At 44.5% G+C, this 22,999-nt stretch overlaps 2 protein-coding genes across 3 annotated transcripts in view; one reads left to right on the top strand and one right to left on the bottom strand.

The window, feature by feature from the left end:
• The window catches only part of TG (thyroglobulin), a 711,260-nt gene that overhangs the window by 237,426 nt on the left and 450,835 nt on the right, over positions 1 to 22,999 (bottom strand). The gene's annotated exons all lie outside the window — the stretch shown is intronic.
• SLA (Src like adaptor) overlaps positions 1 to 22,999 on the top strand; it is a 94,725-nt gene that overhangs the window by 69,572 nt on the left and 2,154 nt on the right. The window contains exons 4-7 of one of the 2 annotated variants that reach the window (XM_086966243.1): positions 6,357 to 6,443; positions 10,086 to 10,180; positions 11,236 to 11,367; positions 22,837 to 22,969. In XM_086966243.1, coding sequence (XP_086822369.1) covers positions 6,357 to 6,443; positions 10,086 to 10,180; positions 11,236 to 11,367; positions 22,837 to 22,969 — 447 coding nt within the window. Of the gene's footprint in view, positions 1 to 6,356; positions 6,444 to 10,085; positions 10,190 to 11,235; positions 11,368 to 22,836; positions 22,970 to 22,999 lie in introns of both variants that reach the window. The other variant, XM_086966242.1, reaches the window with a different exon arrangement.

Genomic DNA, 22,999 nt, shown 5'->3' with positions numbered 1-22,999 from the left:
CCTTAGTCTGCCAAGGACCACTATGGCAATGTGTGGCAACACTTTTCCTTTTAGACAATGTTTTCCTTAGATTGACAAGGACCCGTCACCTTTCCCAATAATAACGTTTTCCAAAAAACAAGACAAAATAAAACAAGCATAGAAAAGGAAAGACTGGTAGGCACCCCCAGGCCTACTGGCTTTGCCAGTGAAATGAGTGAAATCACCCTACAAAAACGCCCAGTTTTTCTCTAAGGCAAACCAGAGAAATAGGTGGATTTTCTTTTATTCTTTCACATTGGGTGTTTCTCGCCAACAAAACAAAATCCTAGGAGAACCCCCACAAACTACTCAAACTGTCCACAAACTTGTCTAGTTTGTCTGGCTCACATGGTTCTCTCTAGACCTCGTTTCACTCGTGCAAATCAGCCAAATTGCTCAAATAGAGGCCTGTTCTTATTACATGGGCTTCTTTCTTCATTGTTAGGTGGAAGTTCTTTTTGTGGAAGTGTGGTATTTCTCTGGAATTGTTAACTTATTTTGCATTTCTAAAGAACACTTTTGTTGATGGCATGTTTAGTCATTTCATAATTGTAGTTTTCAAGTAGAAAGGTGAGGTACACAAGGCATTGTTACATAGTTTGTGAAAGGGCTTCAGGGAGGATGCAATACGTGTATGTATTTTTTTAAAGACAGGCTGAAATACCTTCCTAATATAACCCCTCGCACTAAACTCTCCAAAGCCAGTAGCCCTGGCCAAACCTAATGTAATCTTTTCACATGGTAAGTGCAGTGGTCTGGCATGTCTATTTAATGAGCGTGTCCTGAGCAATATTAGAACACTGGAATGATTAGCGCTCCATTAAGAACAATGGAGTGCTCCGGGCTTCTAATGGCCGGGAGAAGCCCGGAGCAGCAACATACCAATGTTTGTTCATAGCTTTTGCTGTGAACAAAGACGTCACGGACATCGAGGGGATTTCAACCCACTCGGGCTCCTTGAGACCCGTGTTTTACTATTTAGAACATTCTTCCCTCTAGGGGCGGAATGTTCTAATAGCCTTCGTAGCGGTCTCTACTGGCCATTTAAAGGCCTGCTCCCTTGTTAGAGGCCGAGCCGAAAGGCCGGTAGAGCTACTTCGGGCTCTAAAGCTATATTAAAGACCACAATAAGTAACTCATGACCGTAAAGAAGTGGTCATATATGTGTAAGACTTCAAAGACATTACTGCACTCTAAATGTATCGTTAATGTGTGTGTCCTCTGCATGCACATCACCTCAACATAGACTCCCATGTTCAAGCGCCGTGTTACAGTTTTTGATACAGTTTTGACTGATCGACGAGGCAACAAGAGCGCACCTATAGACATCTATGCAGTGTTTCCACTGTGGGTGCTCTGAATACTCTAGTAGTCCATTGTGGCCCAAAAGGATTTAAAATCTCAGACCACAAAGACAGAGCGGAAATTTTTCACTGCTGTTAATGACGCACAAAGAGTGTGAGGTGGTGAGTGAGTAAAGCAACCAAACAAGCTGAATAAACTGGTGAGTTAATGTCCTGAACACCTCAGCCACATTAGTACAGTGCAACTGCCTACACCCCAACATTCAAATCTTTATAACCTCACATGAAGGTTCCAGAATTGAACCTGATTACAGAAAGACAGTAGCAACACAAAGAGAGGGAAACATCATTTCTCCCTCCTTAACACAGTTAGGACAAGTAAAGAGAGAAAGAACCATAAGAGATTTGGAATGGGAATAAAAACTTGAAAAAAAACCAATATTGAAGACATTAATACTGTAAAAGAGGGAAAGAGCATATATAAAGCAATTACCCACTGTCATATTCAACAAAATACTCCAGAGGAGACAGCGTTTACAAAGTAGTTATCCATTGATATATTCATCAAGATACACGTGTCTTATATGCAAACTAGTACTTGTTCGATCTGACACAACATACTGTGTTAGAAAATGATATATCACAGTTTTCCTTTGGAACATTGCACACCCTCTTCCTGCACAAACCATCATCAGTCTTGACAGCATCTTTAAACATCTTCACCACCCTTTTAGCTCTGATGTACTTGGCCCACAGGCCACATCCAACCTGGCCTTTATTCTGATCAAATCACCCGCACAATTCCTCAATTCAGGAAGGACGTCAAGACCTGGCTCTTCGACTGTACTGGCTCTTCGACTAAACTGCAGAATCCACCCCCAACACCTAGAGACCCAACCGGGTGATTAGCCGCTCTCTATAAGAACCCTTATTGATTGATTTATTGATTGACACAAACCTTTACACCCTTGACCTTTTTTTGTCAGAATACTGTGTTCTTTTGTGTCGAAAATTTAACTTGCTTTCTCTCCAGTCTCCCACACCATTTAACTTTATACCTTTTTCCTCACTCATCCACCCTGGACGCATAGCAGTATTGGGTGCTCTCCGTTTATAAAACTCAAAATGGGTTTTATTAGTGGTAAAATGAGTAGTCATATGATAGGAAGTGAATCTTTGTTGTAGTTCTTTTTTCCAATCTAGAGTATTACTTCTGGCTAACTGGATACACTTCTTCAATGTTCTTTCAATTCAGCCCAGTTAGTTTCTGGGTGACTAATTGAACTTTTCTTGTGAAGAACACTTAAGGACGTCTTATAGGCTTCAATCTCATTGCAACAGAATTGGGGGCTGTATTCGGAGAAAAAGACAGTGGAATAACGTTCTCATTTAAACACTTCTTCCAAAAATGTCATAATCTCTACACACAAGAAACCTCCCCCAATCTTGAATACAAATCTAGCAACACATTAAAATAGGGAGTTTGATGTTCACTCCTTATAGGTCCAATTATGTCTATGGCAACTTCCTTCCATGGGTGATTAGGAAGTTTCCTACAAACCATAAGAATGGGCCCTTTCTGCAGGGTCATCCCCAAACATTTTGCCTTCACCCTCCTCCTGTATTCAGAACACAATTTTGTTGGCTCTTAGGACTCTGAGCACTGTACCACTGCTAACCAGTGCTAAAGTGCTTGTGCTCTCTCCTTTAAACATGGTAGAATTGGCTTGAACCAAATTGGCACATTTAATTCACGTGTAAATCCCTAGTAAAGTGGTACTATAGGTACCCAGGGCCTGTAAATTAAGGTGCTACTAGTGGGCCTGCAGCACTCATTGTGCCACCCATTTAGGTAGCCCTTTAAACATCTCTCATGCCTGCCATTGCAGCCTGTGTGTGCAGCTTCAAACTGCCAGGCCAGCCTGTCAAAATAAAGCTTTTGAAGGCACAAACCTTCCTTTTTAATACATAAATGTCCCCCTAGCAAAACCCCTGAACAGCCCAGAGGGTAGGGTGCAGTGTATTTAAAAAGTTAGACATGTACTTTTACGTTTGACAAGTCCTGGTAGTGAAAAACTCCTAATTTTGTTTTTCACTACTGCAAGGCCTACCTCTCTCTTAGGATAACATTGGGTTACCTTATTACATTTAATAAGTGATCAATTGCGAGCAGGTAGACAGGTTGAGATTGGGGTCTAAAGAATTGTGAGTAAAAGTTCTCTTTAATGACACTTTTAGAAAGCTTGCATTTTCTTGTCCTAACCATTTGGTCTTGGCAGCTTGTTCTTGGGTCACATGACTAGTACCCACATGCATCATTGAGAATTGCATTCGCAAACGATGCGAATCGCAATTTTCGTCCGTTTGCGAATGCAATTCTCAAATTTGGGATGCATCATGCTTTTCACAATTTTAGGAATCGCAACCATGTTGCGATTTCTAAAATTGCGAATGCATTTAAGAAATCGCAATTTGAGATTTCTTAAATGCAATGCATGATCATTTTTTATTTGCGAATTGACCTTCATGCTAATTTGCGAAAACTTTCAAAAATGCACAAAAATGCATTTTTGAAAGTTTCATGTTACACACACATGTCCTCGGGACATGTGTGTGTGAAACTTGCATTTAAAGTTACATTTCAGGGGTGCAGGGGGGTCCTTTGGACCCCCTCTACACCCTTGAAAACGCATTCACAAATTGCGATTAGCAAAATGCTAATCGCAATTTGTGAATGCCTTCCAATTCATTCCTATGGGCCTCTTGGTCCATAGGAATCAATGGGAAGGGATTCCTTAATTGCGATTCGCAAATTGTGAATCGCAATTACGGAATTATTAGAAATCGCAACAAAAATGTGATTTTTTGATGCATAGCAATTTGCGATTTCTTAATTGTGATTCCTTAATTTTCGCAATTAAGAAATCGCAAATGCTAACTTTGATGCATGTGGCCGAAGGTGTAGCTAACAGTTAGTCCTTGTGTATTGCTCCCAGACAGTGAGACAAAGGGAAGCTAGGTGTTGGCAAGATGGGCCACTCTGAGTTAACGAGGGGGAAAAGCTGTCACCTGCAACAATTGCACATCACAAAGGCTCCGCCTGAGCATTCTAACAAAGGTTTTGGCACTGGTCCTTGGTGACCCCAGAATAGCTGTGGCCAGGACAGGAAGGAAAGTGATGCCTGACACCTCTGGGGAGTGGAAACCTCTGGAAGCTTCTCAAATGTCAAAGTGGGCTCTGCCAGGAAGGACTGCTGTGCTGCTGAAAGGATCGCCACTCTGCCGGACTGCAGGCCAGAAGAACTGCTGTCCTGCTGCCCTCTTGACTAGGTGAGAAAGACTGGACCCGCATCTCTACACACAAAGTGAAGCTCAAACAATGACCGTCCGCGATGCCTGATTAGATCGTCATGCTACAGCAATGAATGTCCACAATTCTTGGCCTGTTCCTTGAGCTAAAGCGACAACCATCTGCAATGCTCTCCCTGTTCCTCGAGGCCACCTCCACCTCAAATGTGATTCTGTGCAGAGAGTTAGTTCCAGGTGTGAGATGTTCTACTGTATTGTGGCATTTGTGTGCACTTTCCTAACCTGCCTGAGATTCCCCAAGTGCAGTCTGGTGGTAAAGTAAAAGACTACTCCATTGTGCTGACTGGTATAGTATAATTCTTTCATTTTTTTGTGTGACCTATTAGAGAAGTACTTTGGTGTTGTGCATGAGGTTTGGAGGCGCCCTCAAAGATTTTTGGAGCAAACTTGGAGTATGCTAAAGCATGGCATATAGCAGACGCAAGTGTCAGGGTTAGCATATGCGTACCATAATTACCTTGTCAAATTGATCATTTTCTGGGAAACGGGTAAGCTAATATAATAACAAGACTGTGTCAATCCTAAATCGCTGAAAGGTACATCCGAGAAAGTTAGAATGCACCATCGATCACTGAGACTGAAGGACCTAGTCATAAACAACATTTGCATAATCCAGGGATAGCCGGAAACATCACAGTAGAGCATCTATGGATCCTATCTAGAAACAGAGATAGAGCCTCCTACGGAGAAGCAGAGCCATATTAATACTGGGACATTGGGGTCCATTTAGGTACAGACATGGAAAAACTAAGGACAGCCAGAGACGCTTAAAACTTGGTCTATGAAAAATATCTAGATGTAGAGCTAGCAAAACCCAAGAACTGACAAAGGGCAACACATTAGTGGGTATGTGGGGTTCACCAAGAAGTGGAGCTTGTGCATACCAAGGACAACCACAGACATCTCAGAAATGGAGCTCAAGGTTCAAATGGAAGCATACATGTATAACAGCAGAAACAGCAGCATTGGGTCTGTATCGTCCATCCAGAAGCAGAGATAGTGCAATTCAAGGAAAACCACATACACTACAGTAGATGGGGCAAAGGCACAGCCCCAGGAGTGGGTGCTACTGGGAAACTGATGCGAGGAGAATATAAAATGTAGACGTGTGGAAAGATGTGGTAGCTAGAGTTAAGATGAGAGAAGAAGAGGGCAGAGAGGATGGGAAAAGAGTGATAATTACCCAAATATTAAAATGTTAGGCAACTGAGGTCCTACTTCTATTTGAGACCGGCAATAGCGAGAGAGGAACTAGAGACACCCCAGAGTTCAATTTCACCCTTCTGTGATTTACCCTCACTGAACATGAATTCTGCAGGGTAGAATGAAGAAATGACACAGTAATAATACCATACACTGTCGCTTGTTCTAAATTGCAACAATCAGAATGCTGCCGTTGACTAGTATTACATGGTAAGTGTGTTCATGGAAAATATGAGAGGTCAGTGTGATATTTGTGCACATTCTGTAATAATAATTCTAGAACAAACGTCCATTTCCACTTAACTGCGACGCAAATTGGGTTCTACACCCAATTTAGCATAACCACGTTACTCAATGTGCTGGGCAGAGTGCTTGTGCTTTTTGCTTTTACTCTCTTGGTGTGTTTTCAATATGTTAGTATCATTCATGACAGAAATTCTCATTCTGTTCACCTTACAGTGAGGGAGGCTGGTGGAGAGTGATTTCCCTAAACACAGGTCGAGAAAACTATATTCCCTCACAATACGTTGCAAAGGTTTACCATGGGTGAGTACTCTGTATGCATTCTGTAACCATCTAAAGATGTTTAATATACTGAACCTGGTCTGTTTAAGAATCCCACTTGACATATTTATCAAATTATTTCCATATTTGCTAAACATTGCTGTAGAAAGGCATATAAACTAGAAACAAATATACAATATTTGTAAGTGCAGGTCCTTAAGCCCACCACCTTGATGCACTCTCAAAGATGAATACCATGAATAGCACCGGAAGAGGAACAAATAAAGTAATATCAGCAGAGGCATGACTGTTTCCTGAACAGTTTAACAGTATACCTGATGCATATGAGTCACTTAAGGGTCTATTCACGATGAAACAGCTTTCAATCTCATTTTGCACCTGGATTAACACAAATTCTCCTGTGATCTTCAGTTTAGGAATTTCCAGCAATCTTAGGGAAAAATGCAAAATGTCCTTGCCATGCTCCATTTACAATTTAAATCAACAAGGACAGGGTTCTCTTCTTGAATCATTTGCTTCATGGAGTCTGGGTGGCTCATGTCAAGCAGCCACGCTCCATCAGGCACTCTGGTCTGCTGTAGAGTATTCCAGCTCACTTGGCCAATCCTTGATTATTTTGCTTAAAAACTTGATGTAGAACCCAGTCAAGCTTAGCCCCCTCTTGAACCCACTACTGTTACCAAAATCACTTTGCTGCTCAGTATTTTGATAATTTCACCTCACAAACAAACAAAACTGAAATGTTATTATAGATCAAACAAATAGCATAAAGATCATGTTGAATGGTTATGAGCACTCTGGAACAGTTTTACTTCTAACCTAAAATACTGGCGTCATACATGTATTACTGGACTCAGATCTGTCCATCGCAGAAGAAATAAATGTTGTTGTAAAAGATTCAACTTCTACTGATCATTGTCCCACAATGTTCATTTCTACCGCTCCATCTAGAAACACAATAAGTACATTTTGCCATCAATTGCCTGAAACAGAATAAAATCACAACCACCATATAAACACTAGCCTGGGTCTTGGTGCAAGCCATGATCAATAAACGTTAGCTGACATATGCCAAACGAGTCGAGATCAAAGACCAGTAACACACACAGGAATGTCTCTTCGGCCAATTCAAAGATCACCCAAAGATCAAATGTTCAAAAAACTGAAACATGGTACTGATCATTGGAAACGCAGGATCCTAAGCCATGCAAGCACAACCAAGCTACCAATTCTTCTGGAATTTACAGAAATTAAAGCTGTTCAGTAAATCATATGATTGCTATTCGAGAAACCAAGGAAACAACAAGAAATGCCAGAAAGAAGGATTCTTGATTATGAAGAACAATTCGTCACATATCAGAAGTTTTCTCCATTCTCCAGCTACTCATGACCTTCTATCCAGAATCCAAGCATATTTGCTTCAAACTGTTTGCTGAGTTGTTTGCTACAGTCAAGTTACTAATCAGCTACATTTACTTTAATGTGTAGCCTACTGTAGCCCAAATGTTGTCACCGACATTTTCACTTTTCATTTATTATATCAAGTGTGCAATTAACTCTCCAAAAGGAAGATACATTGTTCTATAAACCATAATAATGAAAAATGAATAAACATAAAAGTAGTGGCCAAGCACTTTGTGAAAATAAATATATATAATTCACCAGAGAATAATAAAAACCTAAAATAGATACTATGGTGATACAAAATATGCATGCTAAAAACAATAAAGGCAGACTATAAAATGTTTGCTTCATATGTCAAGGATGAGTACTTGGCTAGCAATATACATGAAAAACCTGCCTAAAGAATTATTATTATATCATTTTAAGGCCAGATGAAAGAACAACAATATTAAAGACAATGTTATGTCAGGAGAAGCTACAGTGCCACAGAGAGAATTTCAAAAGCAAGACTCTCATCTTGATGGATATCTGGTATAGCTAGCTAGATAATATATTTGCTTCTGGCTACCCGGATCCTTACAGAGATCTTAAGTTTGATGGCCAAATTAGGGGTGATGTTAGGACAAGGAAAGTGTGGGACATTAAAAAAGCATGTACGTATGATCACATTTTATGCCCCTTGAATTATTACATCTATCAACTACAATAGTTCTATAGAATTGCTTGTATTACTAAATATCGACCTCCAGAATATCGACCTACATAAATATTGTGGACAGAATATCGAGGGCCAAAATATCAAAAAAGTAAGTTCCAATAGGGAAGCATAGACGTACTATTCCTAATTCCACATGTATATCCCTTAAAGACATATGTCGTCGAAGTGGTTAGAAGTGGAGTTTGGTACACAATGTCCACATTTACGTACCTTTCAGTATTATGGATCTGGCATTTTGCCCTCAATTTTCTGTGCCATTGATATTCTGATTTTGATATTCAGGGTGTACACCCTAAGATTAATTAGTAATATAATGCAAAATTTCACAATGGCCTGTGATTGACATTTCTAAAGATATGTAAGTGGGGTTAAAAGCCAGTATCCCTACTCTTTGCAAACCTACCTATAACACAAAGCACCATTTATGAAGGCTTGTGCTTTTGAAAATGACAAAACATCTACTCATTAAACACACAAGATAGACACTGGGGGCCCGATTCACAGAATGAACTTAAGACTCAATCCTAAACTTACTGCCAAATGCCAATGCCAAAAGTAGTAAGTGCATTCTGTGAATACCAAAATAGTAGTAAGTTTAGGACTGAGTCTTAAGTTCATTCTGTGAATCGGGCCCTGGGACAAGTCAAAGAGCATCCTAACAAAGACTTTTTTTTTTTGCCCAGGTCGTACTTGTTTATTTTTATGTCTCACTCCGGAAACATTTGAGGACTACCAAGCTCAAAAAATTCACCGGTTTCCTAAAACATAGTAATGGAGGGATTGGTGGGAATGTTCTACAGAAATTCTGCTTTGGCAGTTGGCTCCATGATCCTCTAATGTTCAGGGAGTGCAGCCATCTTGATGGCATTCCCTACACTGTAGGCTGTAAGGAAAACCTCTGTGGTTTTGGGGTGCTTCCTAACCATTTAGACAAGAGGGCTTCGTGAGGTACGGCTTATTCTCAGGAATGCTGCTCTTAAACAGCTTGTTAGAATGCTTCTAAAAATGTCCACACCTATACTGCATTGTAAATAATATCAAGATAATTGATTGAGTGGGAGTCTCTACGGCCTGTTCGAAGCATTTATGTGTCTTCCTGCTCCATCTTTAATGAACAATTTAAGTTCACTGTTTCCCCCCGATGAACATTTATGATAAAGGAAATGTTTTCCTACAGCTACCTTTTTGAATTAATATATGATTATTTAATTTGCTCAGATAAAGATATAACTTTCATATTTTGCAACTTTATAGACTCTTGTCGAAATTTGCCTTGGACCTTCAACATCTTCCTGTGTTAACTACATTGCTCTGTGGTTGTGTACTTTGACAAATAGCCTCATGAATTTCCCTAAGGAATTTCAAAATCTTGATCCTTACGAAGCACCAAGGAAACCCTGTGTATGTTGAATCTCTCACTGTGCACTGGCCCCTGAACCATCCATTAGCCAACAAACCAGTTTCTCAAACAAGCCATTTTATTTTCATCTAAACGATTTTCAACCTTTATTGGCTTACTAAATGTCACTGTTTCTGTGCAGTTGGTTATTTGAAGGTGTTAGCCGACAGAAAGCAGAGGAACTTCTGCAGCTTCCGGAGACCAAGATGGGCTGTTACATGATTCGACAAAGTGAAAGTAAGAAAGGTGAGGGGGGTAAGACTTCATTTTTACAATAATTGATAAGGTCAGTGCACTTACTTTTCTTGGGAACCTGGGACCGTCATGAGAACAGTGAGCCATCTAAACGAAGTTACATGCCACTACATTTTTTGGAAATACAATTGCACACCACATTAAAAAAATAAGAAAGCATCAGTTCAAAAATTATCCTGGCACAAATAATATTTGTGCATCTCATTGAGCATGTATCTGCACTCAATTTTTAAATCTGTGCGATAAAATGGTGACAAATATGTGCATACATTTTTGTCCACCTTAATTCCCTTGCACACTGTTTTGCAAGTTTGGTTACCTACTCAGGGCCTGATTACAAAGTCGCCATGGTCTCAAGGCCGACCGACCTCTGGTCGCTGTCCCGACACTGCCATTACAATGAGACCGCACATGGTGCAGTCGCATACTCCCATTTCTCTATGGGAGCTTGTGCTATGGCCGTAGCACAAGCTCCCATGGAGAAATGGGACATTCTGTTAATCCCTGGACCGTGTCGCAGGAACGTAGGTGCCTGCCACACGGTCCAGGGATTAACAGAGGAGCACCATAGGTGCCTCCTTGGCCAAAACCGGAGGCCGTGGAAGATTAAGGTATTTGCTAGGAGCCCCGAAAGTCGCTTTCCAACAGGCTTTTTATGTTGGAAAGCCTGACATGATAAGCTTGTTGGAAACCCGACGGAGGAAACGCCACCCCCAGGGTTTACGTATGAGCCTCCGATTGGCCATTTTCAATTCCGACCGCCTACATTGTTATTACGCGGTCGGAATTAAAACCAGAGATGTTGGTCGGAGATTTTCTGACCGGCATCATAATAGGCCCCAAAGTGTCTGATCAAAAGAAGGGTGTGCAAAATTTGTGCTCCGCCCCTAATGTAAGTACTAAACCATTCACTCTCAGTATCAAATGCTGTCTAAAAAAGATAGACCTTTTTCCCTGGTGTACATCTTCTATCTGTCCCTAGTGAATTGTGAATATTTTCATTCGCCCAGTGCCTCAACATTTACCACTTTCTGCAGGTCTGTATTCTTTATCGGTGCGGCACAGGCAAGTGAAGCACTACCGCATCTTCCGCCTCCCAAACAACTGGTACTACATCTCACCGCGGCTCACCTTCCAGTGCCTTGAGCACCTAGTCAATCACTATTCTGGTAGGTGTACAGTAGCTCTACTTAATGTGAGTATGATTGGGAGCTGTAGTTGGTTATTGGATTGATACTGTATTGTGATGTAGTGTTCATTAAAGAAGTGTGTCCTCAACTGTGTCCTACATTGGAGCAGCATTAGGGCGCCCCTTTTGGATAGAATGATGTTGTTCCTGATCATGTTGATGGAAAAGAGCTGTTGTATTTCTTTTCTTTTTGAACATTTCTTTATTGGGATTTATTTTTCATACAAAATATATTGCAAGTACATCCTCATAGGTCTCTGACCTCTCTGGTATAGAGAGGAAAGGAAGGAAAAGGAAGAAAACAAGAAAAAAAAGTAATAAGTGAGGGAATCTCTCAAGCAGATAACCAAATAACTATGTTAAATTGGTGTCCAGCACCCCACCTAGTCCCTTGTAGGCTGACAAACTAAGTGGTCCTCAACATCCACTCGGCCTCCTCCCTCTCCACCTGCAGTGTGTACACAGGTCCACCTCTAGTCAGAATCCTTGCTACTTTGGGTCAGGAACGGGTATATAAAGTGTATGTATTAGCAGCCATAAAGGAAGGTGCTGATTGCCATGGCATTTTACAATAGCTTATACTCTCTATTGTTATTTTCAGTGGTGAGTTGCCCCTGAGTGCACACTTTCACCGCAACATTTGCGCAAAAGGTGGGGGCGCTAGAGGGCGCACTGCGGAATGGCTGGCTGACCTGTCGGCTCCGCCGGGCGGACGCGACAATTACGGCCCTTTCGCCCTTTACATCTGGCGATACACCTGTCCACAACACAACATCTGATGTCGGAATGTGACGCCGACCCGATGGTGTAGCTGCGGTGGCTGCCGGAAGGACCTGCAGCGAGAAAACAGCGAAAAAGCGGAGAGCTGCCGGAGCGCATTCAAAATGGCCGCGCCTGGAGCTCGCCGGTGAGAACGACGATCTCCGCCTGCACGACGCTGAGAGCCGCTGCAAGAAGGTGACAGGGAGGACTGGCGATGCGGAGACAGCTGTGAGGCTGCGAAAGCATAAATACAAGCGGCTGAACCACATAAAGGAGTGAGTAGCGGTGCGTTCCAGCAGACTCAAGATGGCGGCGGCGCTGGAACGCACGGGACCGGCACTGTTGGCCGCCCCCGGGACAAGCGAACTGCAACCGCAGCACGCGGCAGACCACCAGCGGGAGGCGGCCTGCGCACACTCGGGGTGAGCCTGCCCACAGGTTGCTTGGGAGGTGCTCGGACTACTGCCCCGCATGACATACGCGCCACTGCGCTCGGAGCGCCCAGGGAAGGAGAGGCGAGCACCGGTAGCACAGGACCACGAGGAGAACCCCATGAGGCGCTAACAGCACGCGCAACACAGCCAGCCCGCACCCAGCGGACAGTGTGTGCACCAGCGGTAGACACTGTCACGAGAGAGCGACGACTTCGCCAACGCTCCTAACCACCGCACGGGTCGATGAGCAGGCGCACCTCGAGGTGGGGGGCCCAGATATCGACGGGACAAAGTGCGCAGACGGCCAGCGACTCACACACAGCTGAACACCCCTCGCCTCGCCAGCAGCGGAACATGGGGAAACCGGACAAGCAACAGTCCAAGCTCCCCTTTGAAGCGAGAAGGCAACCGAAAAACGTGACGACCACCCCTGAAGTAGAAGGTGACGGGGAATTGGCGGAAGGATCAGCCATGGAATCGGTACTCCGTGCAATCCAGCAAAGTTTGCAGGAAATGAACGGAAAACTCGACAATGTGGTGCAGAGGGTGGACAATATGGCGGCCAAAATAGAACAACACGACGGGCGGTTAGTGGAAGCGGAACAACGTATTTCTAACATGGAAGATGAGCATAAAACCACATCACAGAAATACGAGGGGCTGGAGAAAACTGTGGAGCTTTTGCGCGCGAAGGTGGAAGATCAGGAAGCCAGGTCCAGGCGGAACAACCTTCGAATCTCAGGCCTGCCGGAATCCACCAACACTGGCAAGATGGAAACCTACATCGAGTCACTCTTGAAAGACATATTTGGCGCAGACAGGTTGTCCCCGGTGTTTTTGATCGAAAGAGCTCACCGCTCGCTGGCACCTGTACCGAAACCGGGAGCAACCCCAAGAATGATCATAGCACGAACACTCAACTACAGGGACAGAGACACAGTCCTTCGGCACGCCAGGGAAATGGGCAAAATCACACACCAGGGGAACACTCTGGAGTTTTACCCCGACCATACCATGGCGGTGCAGCAGGCACGGAAAGAGTTTGCACCGGTCAAGAAGAAGCTACGTGACCTGGGGCTCGAATATGCGATGCTGTACCCCGCAAAACTTAAAATCACGAACTTGAGCAAGCCGGTTGTCTTAACCACAGTGCAGGCGGCATATGATTTTGTCAAGCAGCAAGGGAAGCGACGAAAGGAACAGAACAGAACGGAATCGACCAGCGATGTGGAATAACAGGAAGGAAGGTCACGATACCCAGATGCCCCCAGGGGTGGACACGGGAAACCATTGGAAACCTGGTTGACAAGGACAGCCAACGTTGGACTGCCCCGGGGAGCCTGCACGGACGCTGTGGGACTAAAATGACTTGCAACCTGGCTCTCACGACGAGAGCGCCCAAGACGGACGACCCCACAGTGAGTATGTATACGGCTGGTGTGCTCTGCAGTACGCACTGTAACACTGCATGATCAGCGAACTAAATGTCTACACTGACAGTGGCTATTGTATTGGGGCCGCGAACACTGGCAGGCCATTGAGCCGGACGATATTGCCAACACTGCCTCGAACGCGTGCTGGCAGGTGAGACTGAGGTACAGACAATCGCATTGCGTAAGGTTACTAGATGTCATACTTTCCATTCGATTGGCGGGTGAGGGGGGAAAGAATAAGGGCGAAAGATATTACACACGACATTGCAGCCGTTAAAGGCGTCCACCCACGTCCACTACGTGGATGGAGATGTGTGAACCTGGCGATACCCCCAAGCGGGTGCGCCCCACACCAAGTTTTCGAAAGAGAGTTAAGTTTGTTACGGGATGGCTTTGGCAAAGTTCGGGGGCTGAAGTGGGTGGGGGGTTAGAGGGGGGAAAGGGAATGTCTGAATCACAAACTCTGTGTCTGAGAAGCATGGCGAACTCCTTGACCACACCAACACATGCAGGTTCAAATAACTGTTTTACTAATCAAACGTGCGACACACAACATGCGCTCCAGTATTTCCTGTCTGCACGGCACCGTATAAGGCGGGTACACATCAAGCGATATGATCTAATGGGCTCAGGTAAAGATGTCAAGAATTAATACATTGGCTCTACTCACATGGAATGTCAGGGGGCTAGGCAATCCGAAAAAGATCAGACAAATGTTTGCCTACCTTGACAGGATGCATGTAGATATAGTTTTCTTACAGGAAACGCATCAGGGCCCCACGCACGCACCAACCTTGGGTAACAGGTGGGCAGAATCGGTAACAAGCTCGAACTACTCAACTTACTCCAGAGGGGTCAGTGTCCTAATACGCAAAGGGACCCACTTTGAAATCACTAGCGTGGACAAGGACTCGGAGGGTAGGAGTGTAATGGTGGAGGGAAAGCTCAGGGGGCAGAGGATCCTGCTGCTGAACACATACGGTCCCAACATAGATGACCCTGGGTTTTACAGACGCCAATGGCAGACAATCTCAGATAAACATGTAGATCATGTGCTGTGGGGGGGCGATTTCAATGTGACGTTACAGGACCACTTAGACCGAGCTACACACACCACAGAACACCACGGTAATGCACGGCACATGCTGGGAGAAGCGATGGAGGACCTTCGTCTGACTGACATTTGGAGGGATGGTAACCCGGGGGTCACGGCAGCCACTCACATTAATGCAGCGAACAATAGTTGGGCACGGTTAGACTACTGGCTAGGTACTCGAGAAGTGCTATCTTGGGTTAAACACATTTCACACCTGCCCAGGACGTTATCGGATCACAATCCGGTACTGCTGAAGATTGAGATCGCGCATTATGAACCACCGCCATTCACTTGGCGTTTTAACGCGGCGGCCCTGAAAGACCCCCTGTATGTTACCACCATACACGCAGCGATAATAGACTACTTTAACATTAATGGCCCGACAACGGACGACCCAAGCCTGCTATGGGAGGCGTTCAAGGCAACAATCAGGGGGGTATGCATCAGCACGTCCTCGGGCATACTGAGGGACATCAGACAGCAACTTCGAACCCGCGAAGAGGCCATACAAAACCTGGAGCAAATCTACACGCACACAGGGGACACTGGGATACTCGGGAACATACAATCACTTCTGGCCGAACACAGACAGTTCGCCTCTGACGAACTAAAATATGTCACCAAAAGGGCCACGGCCAGGCGCTATGGAGAGGGAGGCAGACCAGGCAAGGCTCTAGCAGACAAGATTTGTTCAGGGCGAGCACCTCAAAACATAAAGACTATCAGTAGGGACACGGGGGACAAGGTGACCGACATGAAGGGGATCATAAGGGAATTTATGGCACATTACAGCACCTTGTATGCAGCACGCCCCTCGCAAGAAGCATTACTAGCATATATGGAGGATGTGGAATTGGCGTGGCTGTCAGATGGACACAGAGCCTACTTAGCACGACCTGTCACGGTGGAAGAGGTTACTGACACTATCAAACGGTTGCCGAACAATAAAGCGCCGGGGCCTGATGGTTACGTGACAGAATTCTACAAAGAATATGTAGATCTGCTCGCTCCCCACTTGGTGCGACTATACGGCGCTGCACATGAGGCCCAAACACTGCCTGCAACCATGAGAGAAGCCTTACTCATTGCACTCCTAAAGCCGGGTAAGGAGGAAGATAAATGTGACTCGTATCGCCCTCTGTCCTTACTGAACGTAGACACTAAGATAATAGCCAGTCTGCTTGCCGAAAGGCTAAAACCACTCATGCCCCTCTTAATCAGGCCGGACCAATCTGGATTTATTCCTGACAGAGCCACAACTCATAACACACGCACGCTATTTGCTCTGGCACACTACTTGTCCCCCGACACGAAAGCAGTGGCAGTGTTACTTGATGCTGCCAAAGCATTTGACACAATAGGATGGTCTTTCATTCAGGCAATTCTGGTGCGCATGGGGTTTCCCCTGATGTTCCTTGGGTGGATATCAATGCTATATACCAATCTTTCTGCAAGAATCCGTATTAATAAACACATTTCAGAGCCAATTCCGATATGCAGGGGTACTAGGCAGGGCTGCCCACTATCGCCAATGCTTTTCGCGTTGGTCCTGGAGCCTTTGGCCTGTAAAATTAGGCAACACCATCACTATTCGGCCATACAGATGCCATCACGCCCCATTCACATATCGTTATATGCGGATGACATGGTGCTGTATGTCAAGGACCCAGCACACAACCTGAACCCACTGATGAGGGAATACATTAAGTTCGGGAACCACGCAGGCCTACAGATAAACTGGGACAAATCACTCATCATAGCACTAACTGACAGCACACGCCCTACGCCCCTAGACTACCCGCTTGAATGGCAGGAAGACCCTACGAAGTACTTGGGGGTCTGGTTTCACAGGGATCCTGAAATTGTCATACGCACGAACTATGGCCGAGTAATAGCTACCCTGGAGGATAAAATAAAACGTTGGAATAAACTTCCATTATCCCTAGCGGACCGGGCCGCCATAGTGAAAATGGTGCTCCTGCCCAAGTTCCTATACCTATTTAATAATATCCCTATCAAGCCACCAGCGGCAGTCTTTCGACATATTAACACCTTGGTGATTAGTCTCCTATGGGCCGGGAAGCAGGCTAGAATGGAGCTGCACACCATGACGCTCCCATATGCGAAAGGGGGCTTCAGGGTGCCTGACTTTTATCTGTACTACTTATGCGCCCAGGCGCAATTCGCGCACTACTGGCACCATGAAGTTCCCTTCCTAACACACGTGGCGGTGGAAGCTGGGGACACGGACCCGATACCACTGGCGAACATACTATTACACAAACGCCCCAGACTGCATGAACGAGATATCAACACTGTCGACGCCACTACGGAGGCATGGCGACTGATGGGCAAGGCGGCTAACGCTCTGCCGCTGTACGCTCCGGCGCTTCCGCTGGCCCACCACCCACATATTTCAATCACACACGAGCAGGCAGGCATGAATTTATTGAAATGGGCAGGTATAGACAAAATGGGTGACCTGTACCTAAACGGGGTATTCCAACCATTAGATGAACTGCAATACATAAGTAATCCGTCCCTACTATTCAAGTTTAACTATTATAGGCTGCAGAGGGCCCTAAAGGAACATTACCCAGCACACCCGGAGGAACCAACGTCGCTAGCACCCCTGCAACTCCTACTCACCACACCCACGGCGTCACACCTGGTCTCCAAACTATACACGAGTTTACAGGGGGCGATAGGGGGAGGCACTGACAAAGCACGGCAGCGATGGAGTGAGGGCCTAGTGACACCCCTCACTGAGGAAGAATGGGCATCGGCGTGTATGCTGACTAACATGCTGACACCAAATGGGAACTTACGGCTTATACATTACAAATATCTACATCAGGTATACTACACACCTCACAAACTGTACAGGTACGGGTTGCAGGAAGACTCAAGATGCAAACGGTGTAACCAGGAGGGGGCGGATTTCATGCACCTAGCTTGGCATTGTTGCAAAGTGGCGGGTTACTGGGAACAAGTAATGCAAACACTGAATGAAATGTTGGGTACCCCCCTGCCATGTGAAGCCAAGATTTGCCTATTAGGTATTGAACCACAGTTAAGAGCACGGAAGCGTAAGTTTTGCGCAGTTGCGCTATTGCTGGCCAAACGAAGGGTGTCCCTGCACTGGAACAGTAGAGGAGGCCCGATGCTTAAAAGCTGGCTGGAGGATATGGCGTACTGTCACGATACGCTGATCACCTATGAGGAAGATCTCCCAGCAAGGTCCAGGCCAAGGGACTACTGGGAATTCTACAGAGACTATGTAACGCTGCACGAGGCAGGAAGGGAGGTGAATGATAACAACTAGAACCGAAATGTGAAGGGTGTTGCACTGATGTAAGCTAATAACGTGGTGTGGATCGGGAGGGAGGATGCTGTGACACAGAAATTTCAGTAACGACAGACACTAATGAGTTAAGTTAATGGACGGTTAAACTCCATTATAGTTGGGAGAAAATTATACCAAAAAAGTAAGAACACTAACATGGATGCGAATGGATGTAGCACTAGAAGCTAATTACTATGATCACATTGTAAAACGCCGCCGGTCCTCGGGATGTCGGCTGATGGGCTGTGTACATTTTTCCGGCGAGCCCGTTTGGGCACACACACAAGCAGCCGGCCAATGATGGTTGTAGGCGAATCAAATGTATGGTATTATCATGTGTATTAAGTGCAAATAAACCTCTTACACCAAAAAAAAACAAAAAAAAAAAAAAACATTTGCGCAAAAGGTTGTGAAATGAGTGTGCTGGGGCAGATATGTTTTCTATTGGGCATCCTACTTATGAGTGATGGGAAAGCATGTGGGTGTTTGTAAATGCGGTCGGGACAATCCTCTCTGTGTGTAATGTTCTTTGTGCAGACTTGTGCCATAGAGTCTAGCGTCCCCCTCTTCTTGCTCCTAAATGTCTTCTAATCGAAGGCAGAGCTATGGCGAAGCCCATGACCGGGTTAGGGGAGAGGAGTGCATCGGAAGTTACCGTTCAGTGAGTAGGAAGAATAGACTTCAAAAGGAATGGAATTGTTGGAGTCGATATTGTGCCTTGTATATGCTTCATTCATAAGTGCCCAGTTGGATCAGTTCAGTCATCCATTCCAGGTCAGTGGGAAGGCTCTGGGAGTGCCAATGACGAAGCATACATATCTTCGCCATCATGAGTGCCGTTGACATCCACTGTCTCTTTGGAGAGGTGGCGTCCTCACAATCTGTTGTGTTGTTTAATGCATTTCTTTTCATTTTTTACACTACTTCTAACCAGTTCTATGGTTATCTGGCTGTGGGTGTGCCTAGAGCCATCAGAGATGGTCTACACAATAGGCAGAGGTAACGGCCATGATGGTTTTCTAAATGAAGCAGCTGGTTTTGTTGATGGTGTGGGTCAGTAAGGAGAGCCAAATGAGTTAAACAAGGATTGGGGTGAAGTGATCATATTTCTTCCAGGCCTGGTTGGATGTATCGCAGCATTTAGGATGCTCTTAGGCAGTGCCAGTGTAGAAGACAATGGAGCAGGATGTTACCACATTCAGATGCGGGAATAAAAGAACTTGAACAGAAATTCAGAAGTCGCTTTCTAGGAGTTTCACTCACTTTAGAAGAGAAAGATGGAACCAGGATGTCTTTGAGGGTTTTTTTGCGTTTTAGAGGTACGGTTAGTTTCCAAGGTGATTCCAAGTGACCTGGCATTCGGTGAAATTTGAGGCTCAAAATCCATCAAGGTTCATGTCACTGAGCCAGGTTAGTTTTATTTCTTGTTTATTGTTATTGGCAAATAACAAGAACTCTGTGCGTTTTACAAATACACATGTTGTGTTGTGTTATGGTAGGCGCTGGACATCCAGGTCTGGATGAGGTGCCGACAGTGTTAAGGCACCGGATGTCTGGAGTAGAGGAGACTTTCAGGTAAAGTTGTGTATCATCAGCATACTGGTCAATCTAGATGCAGTTTCCCGTGAGTAGAGCCCTTAGGGGCTCCATCCTGTGCTGTAAAACTAGTCTTTGATCATGCTTGCCCCAGGATGAGGGCCATATTTACAAGGAGTTCATGCAACGCAGTGCAGCAAGTAAAGTTGCTGTGCTGCACTGCATGAACCAGAGAGAGCAGAACTGCACCATATCAACTAAGAAGTGACAGAGTTCTGCTCTCTCCCTGCACTGGTGTACTTTTGGCAGCCATGTGCCAATGCAGGCACCCTTGTACTGTAGTCAGCAGTGTGCTCAGCATCGTTTTTGTACAGGAAAGGGTTTCTCCCTGTACAAAACCATGCTTTAATGCATTATTCTCTTTGTATCTGTGCTGCAGAATGCAGCACACATACAAATTGTTAAGAAACAAGGAGACATGAAAATATTCTAGTTTCTTACACTACCTCAGGGAAGTGCAGGTTATTGTCTACAGTTCGTTGTAGGTAGGCATTTCCCTCAAAACCCGTGTGTGTGGCTATATGGAAATGCCCATACACCACCCAAAATATGTCCCCGTGACATAAAGTAACCCAAGGCAGTGCATTGTCCGTAAACCATGGTTCTGGTCTGTGGTAAAAATATAACATAAACCAGTTGCAATGTCTTTGTAAATCCGGGGCTGAGACTATATGTGTCATGGTTGGTGACATAGACATAAAGTGATTCCAAACCCAATTTTATTCTCAAGTAGTGCCCAAGAAGTTGGAGTCCCACCCAGTGAAGGAAGCAGTTGAGCGGAACATGACCATGTCGCTTCAGTTTTTGAAGATCTTTTTATGTACTGTGTAATCAGTGCTGCGTGATTGACTCATTTATAGTTTCATAAAATTATGTATCCTAACAGAATACTTGGGTAAAGAAAAATAGCAAAGAACAAAAGAAACTAAGAATGTAGCCTTAGACGTCTGGCAAAAAAAGGTTTGAACTTGGGCTGGACTGGGAACCGAAACGGGCCCTGGCAAACTGCTGTTTGCCAAGGCCGGTTTCGGACGATTTTATGACAGCGGGGCTGATATTGCAGCTATACTGCAAAACCGGCCAGTGGTAACAAACACCCCCTCCCAGAGGCACAAATAATCCAGCCCTTACCCTTGGCGGACCACCAGTGAAACGCCCGGTGCCTGATACGGCCAGTCCTGCCTTGGTTCGAACCTAACCTGAATTGAGAAAATCTTCCCAAAACGTTTGATTTTGCAAGTGTTGTGACTAGTAGGGCTGCAAATTGTTGAAAAGTTTACAAAAACTTCACTTGTGGGTAAAGAAAACACCTGCCAAGATGTTTATGACACATGTTTTCGTGACTAACTTTTCCAACATAAAATATTGTTTTGCTAAGATTTATTTATGCAGAACCTACTTTACTTTTCCTGACAATTTAAGCTATGCGAAGTTCACGAGGCTTGAAAAGTTTTAAAGAATCTAAATAAAAGTGGGCCATTATGTTTAGCTATAGTCACTGGTGTTAGAAAAGCTTAGTACAGTTGTGAGGTTTTAGAGAATGGCCTTGCAAGTTCCTGATCCTCAGTTATGAATTTCCCAAAGTATTTATAATGCTCATTTCAACTGTACTCAATCTGCCAAGAAGAGCAGGGTGGGGTTTCATTGAGAATTCTCCCAGAAAATGAGGTGGCCATTGAAAGATAATTTGAATGTAAGGTGGTAAGTGACGGCCATTGAATGAAGATTGAAGGTATTCCAGAATAAGGGAGCTCGGAAGGCTGGTATCTTGAGATTGGAGAGATGGGTCTGAGATTGATAAGAAAGATCTGTTTTTATTAATGCATGTGTCAACTCAAGCAATGTGAACTGAGAGCCAGCTTACCTCCAGCTGAAAGGAGGAGGCTGAGCTGGAACATGGAAGGCTGAATAGAGTGTGGATGGCAAAGCTTGCAACCTTATCAAGGAGCAGGAAAATGAGTCTTAGAGACTAAGTGAAGACTTTTACAATAATCTAATTTCATTATAAGACAATTAATGTTGTGTTTATTCTTGAAAGTAGAATGTAGCTATGTAATAATCACAGTGAGCATCTGGTTATTCCACCGATGTCAGTTGCTCACTGGACACTGATGAGGTGGGATGTGTTGGCACTTACTTATAGTTATGAATAAAGTACACCTACAACAATATATTGCCTGGATTCTTGCAACAATTAATAAGTGCCTGGGAAGACTGAATTGTGGCATGGATCTATATGTTAGAAATGTTAAGAAAGATGAAACATGCATTAAAAGTGTTTTGACTAAAGTTGAGTGGAATGTGTATGACGCTGCTGAAGAGGATTCTTGCCTGAGAAGAAGGGAGTTATGAGGTCACAAGGAAGGAAGAAGGCAAAGGGCAGTTAAGGCGAAGGAGTGGACGAATGGAAATTGTTGGCTTTTCCTGAAAGGAGTGAAGACTTATTGAATGCTCAATTGCTGCAAAGCAGACAGTAATATTCCCTGTAAAGGACAGTAAATGAAAGAGAGAAAAATATTGAGCTATGTGTAGAGGAGTATGGGTTTACCATAAAGCTCCCATTTTGGTTAAACAGTCACCGTTTGAACTGAAGCCTGGAGGTTTGCATTCACTGGGATATATACCGGACCAAAACAATCTATTTACTAGAGTTCAAGGAGGTAGTGGCCCACTCTAAGAAAGGATACTTTGTTTTAACTAAAAATCTTGATAAACCATGTTGCCATGTAACAGCGTGGTCACTGTTGGGAATAACAACAGTATCCTTATATGCGTCTTTCAGAGATGGCGGATGGCCTGTGCTGTGTACTTACTACCCCGTGCCTCACTCAATGCACCATCAATAGAGAAGCACAACCCCAAGTGGAGCCCGTGGTGATGCGACGAAATCAGTTTAATTGGAGGAGTACAAAACAGTGAGTATTATACCATCCAGCAAGCACTAC

The sequence above is a fragment of the Lissotriton vulgaris genome, chromosome 4_1, assembly GCF_964263255.1.
Source record: "Lissotriton vulgaris chromosome 4_1, aLisVul1.2, whole genome shotgun sequence".
NCBI lineage: Eukaryota > Metazoa > Chordata > Amphibia > Caudata > Salamandridae > Lissotriton > Lissotriton vulgaris.
Note: the sequence above shows the minus strand (reverse complement) of the source record. Positions and strands in the feature narration are given on the sequence as shown.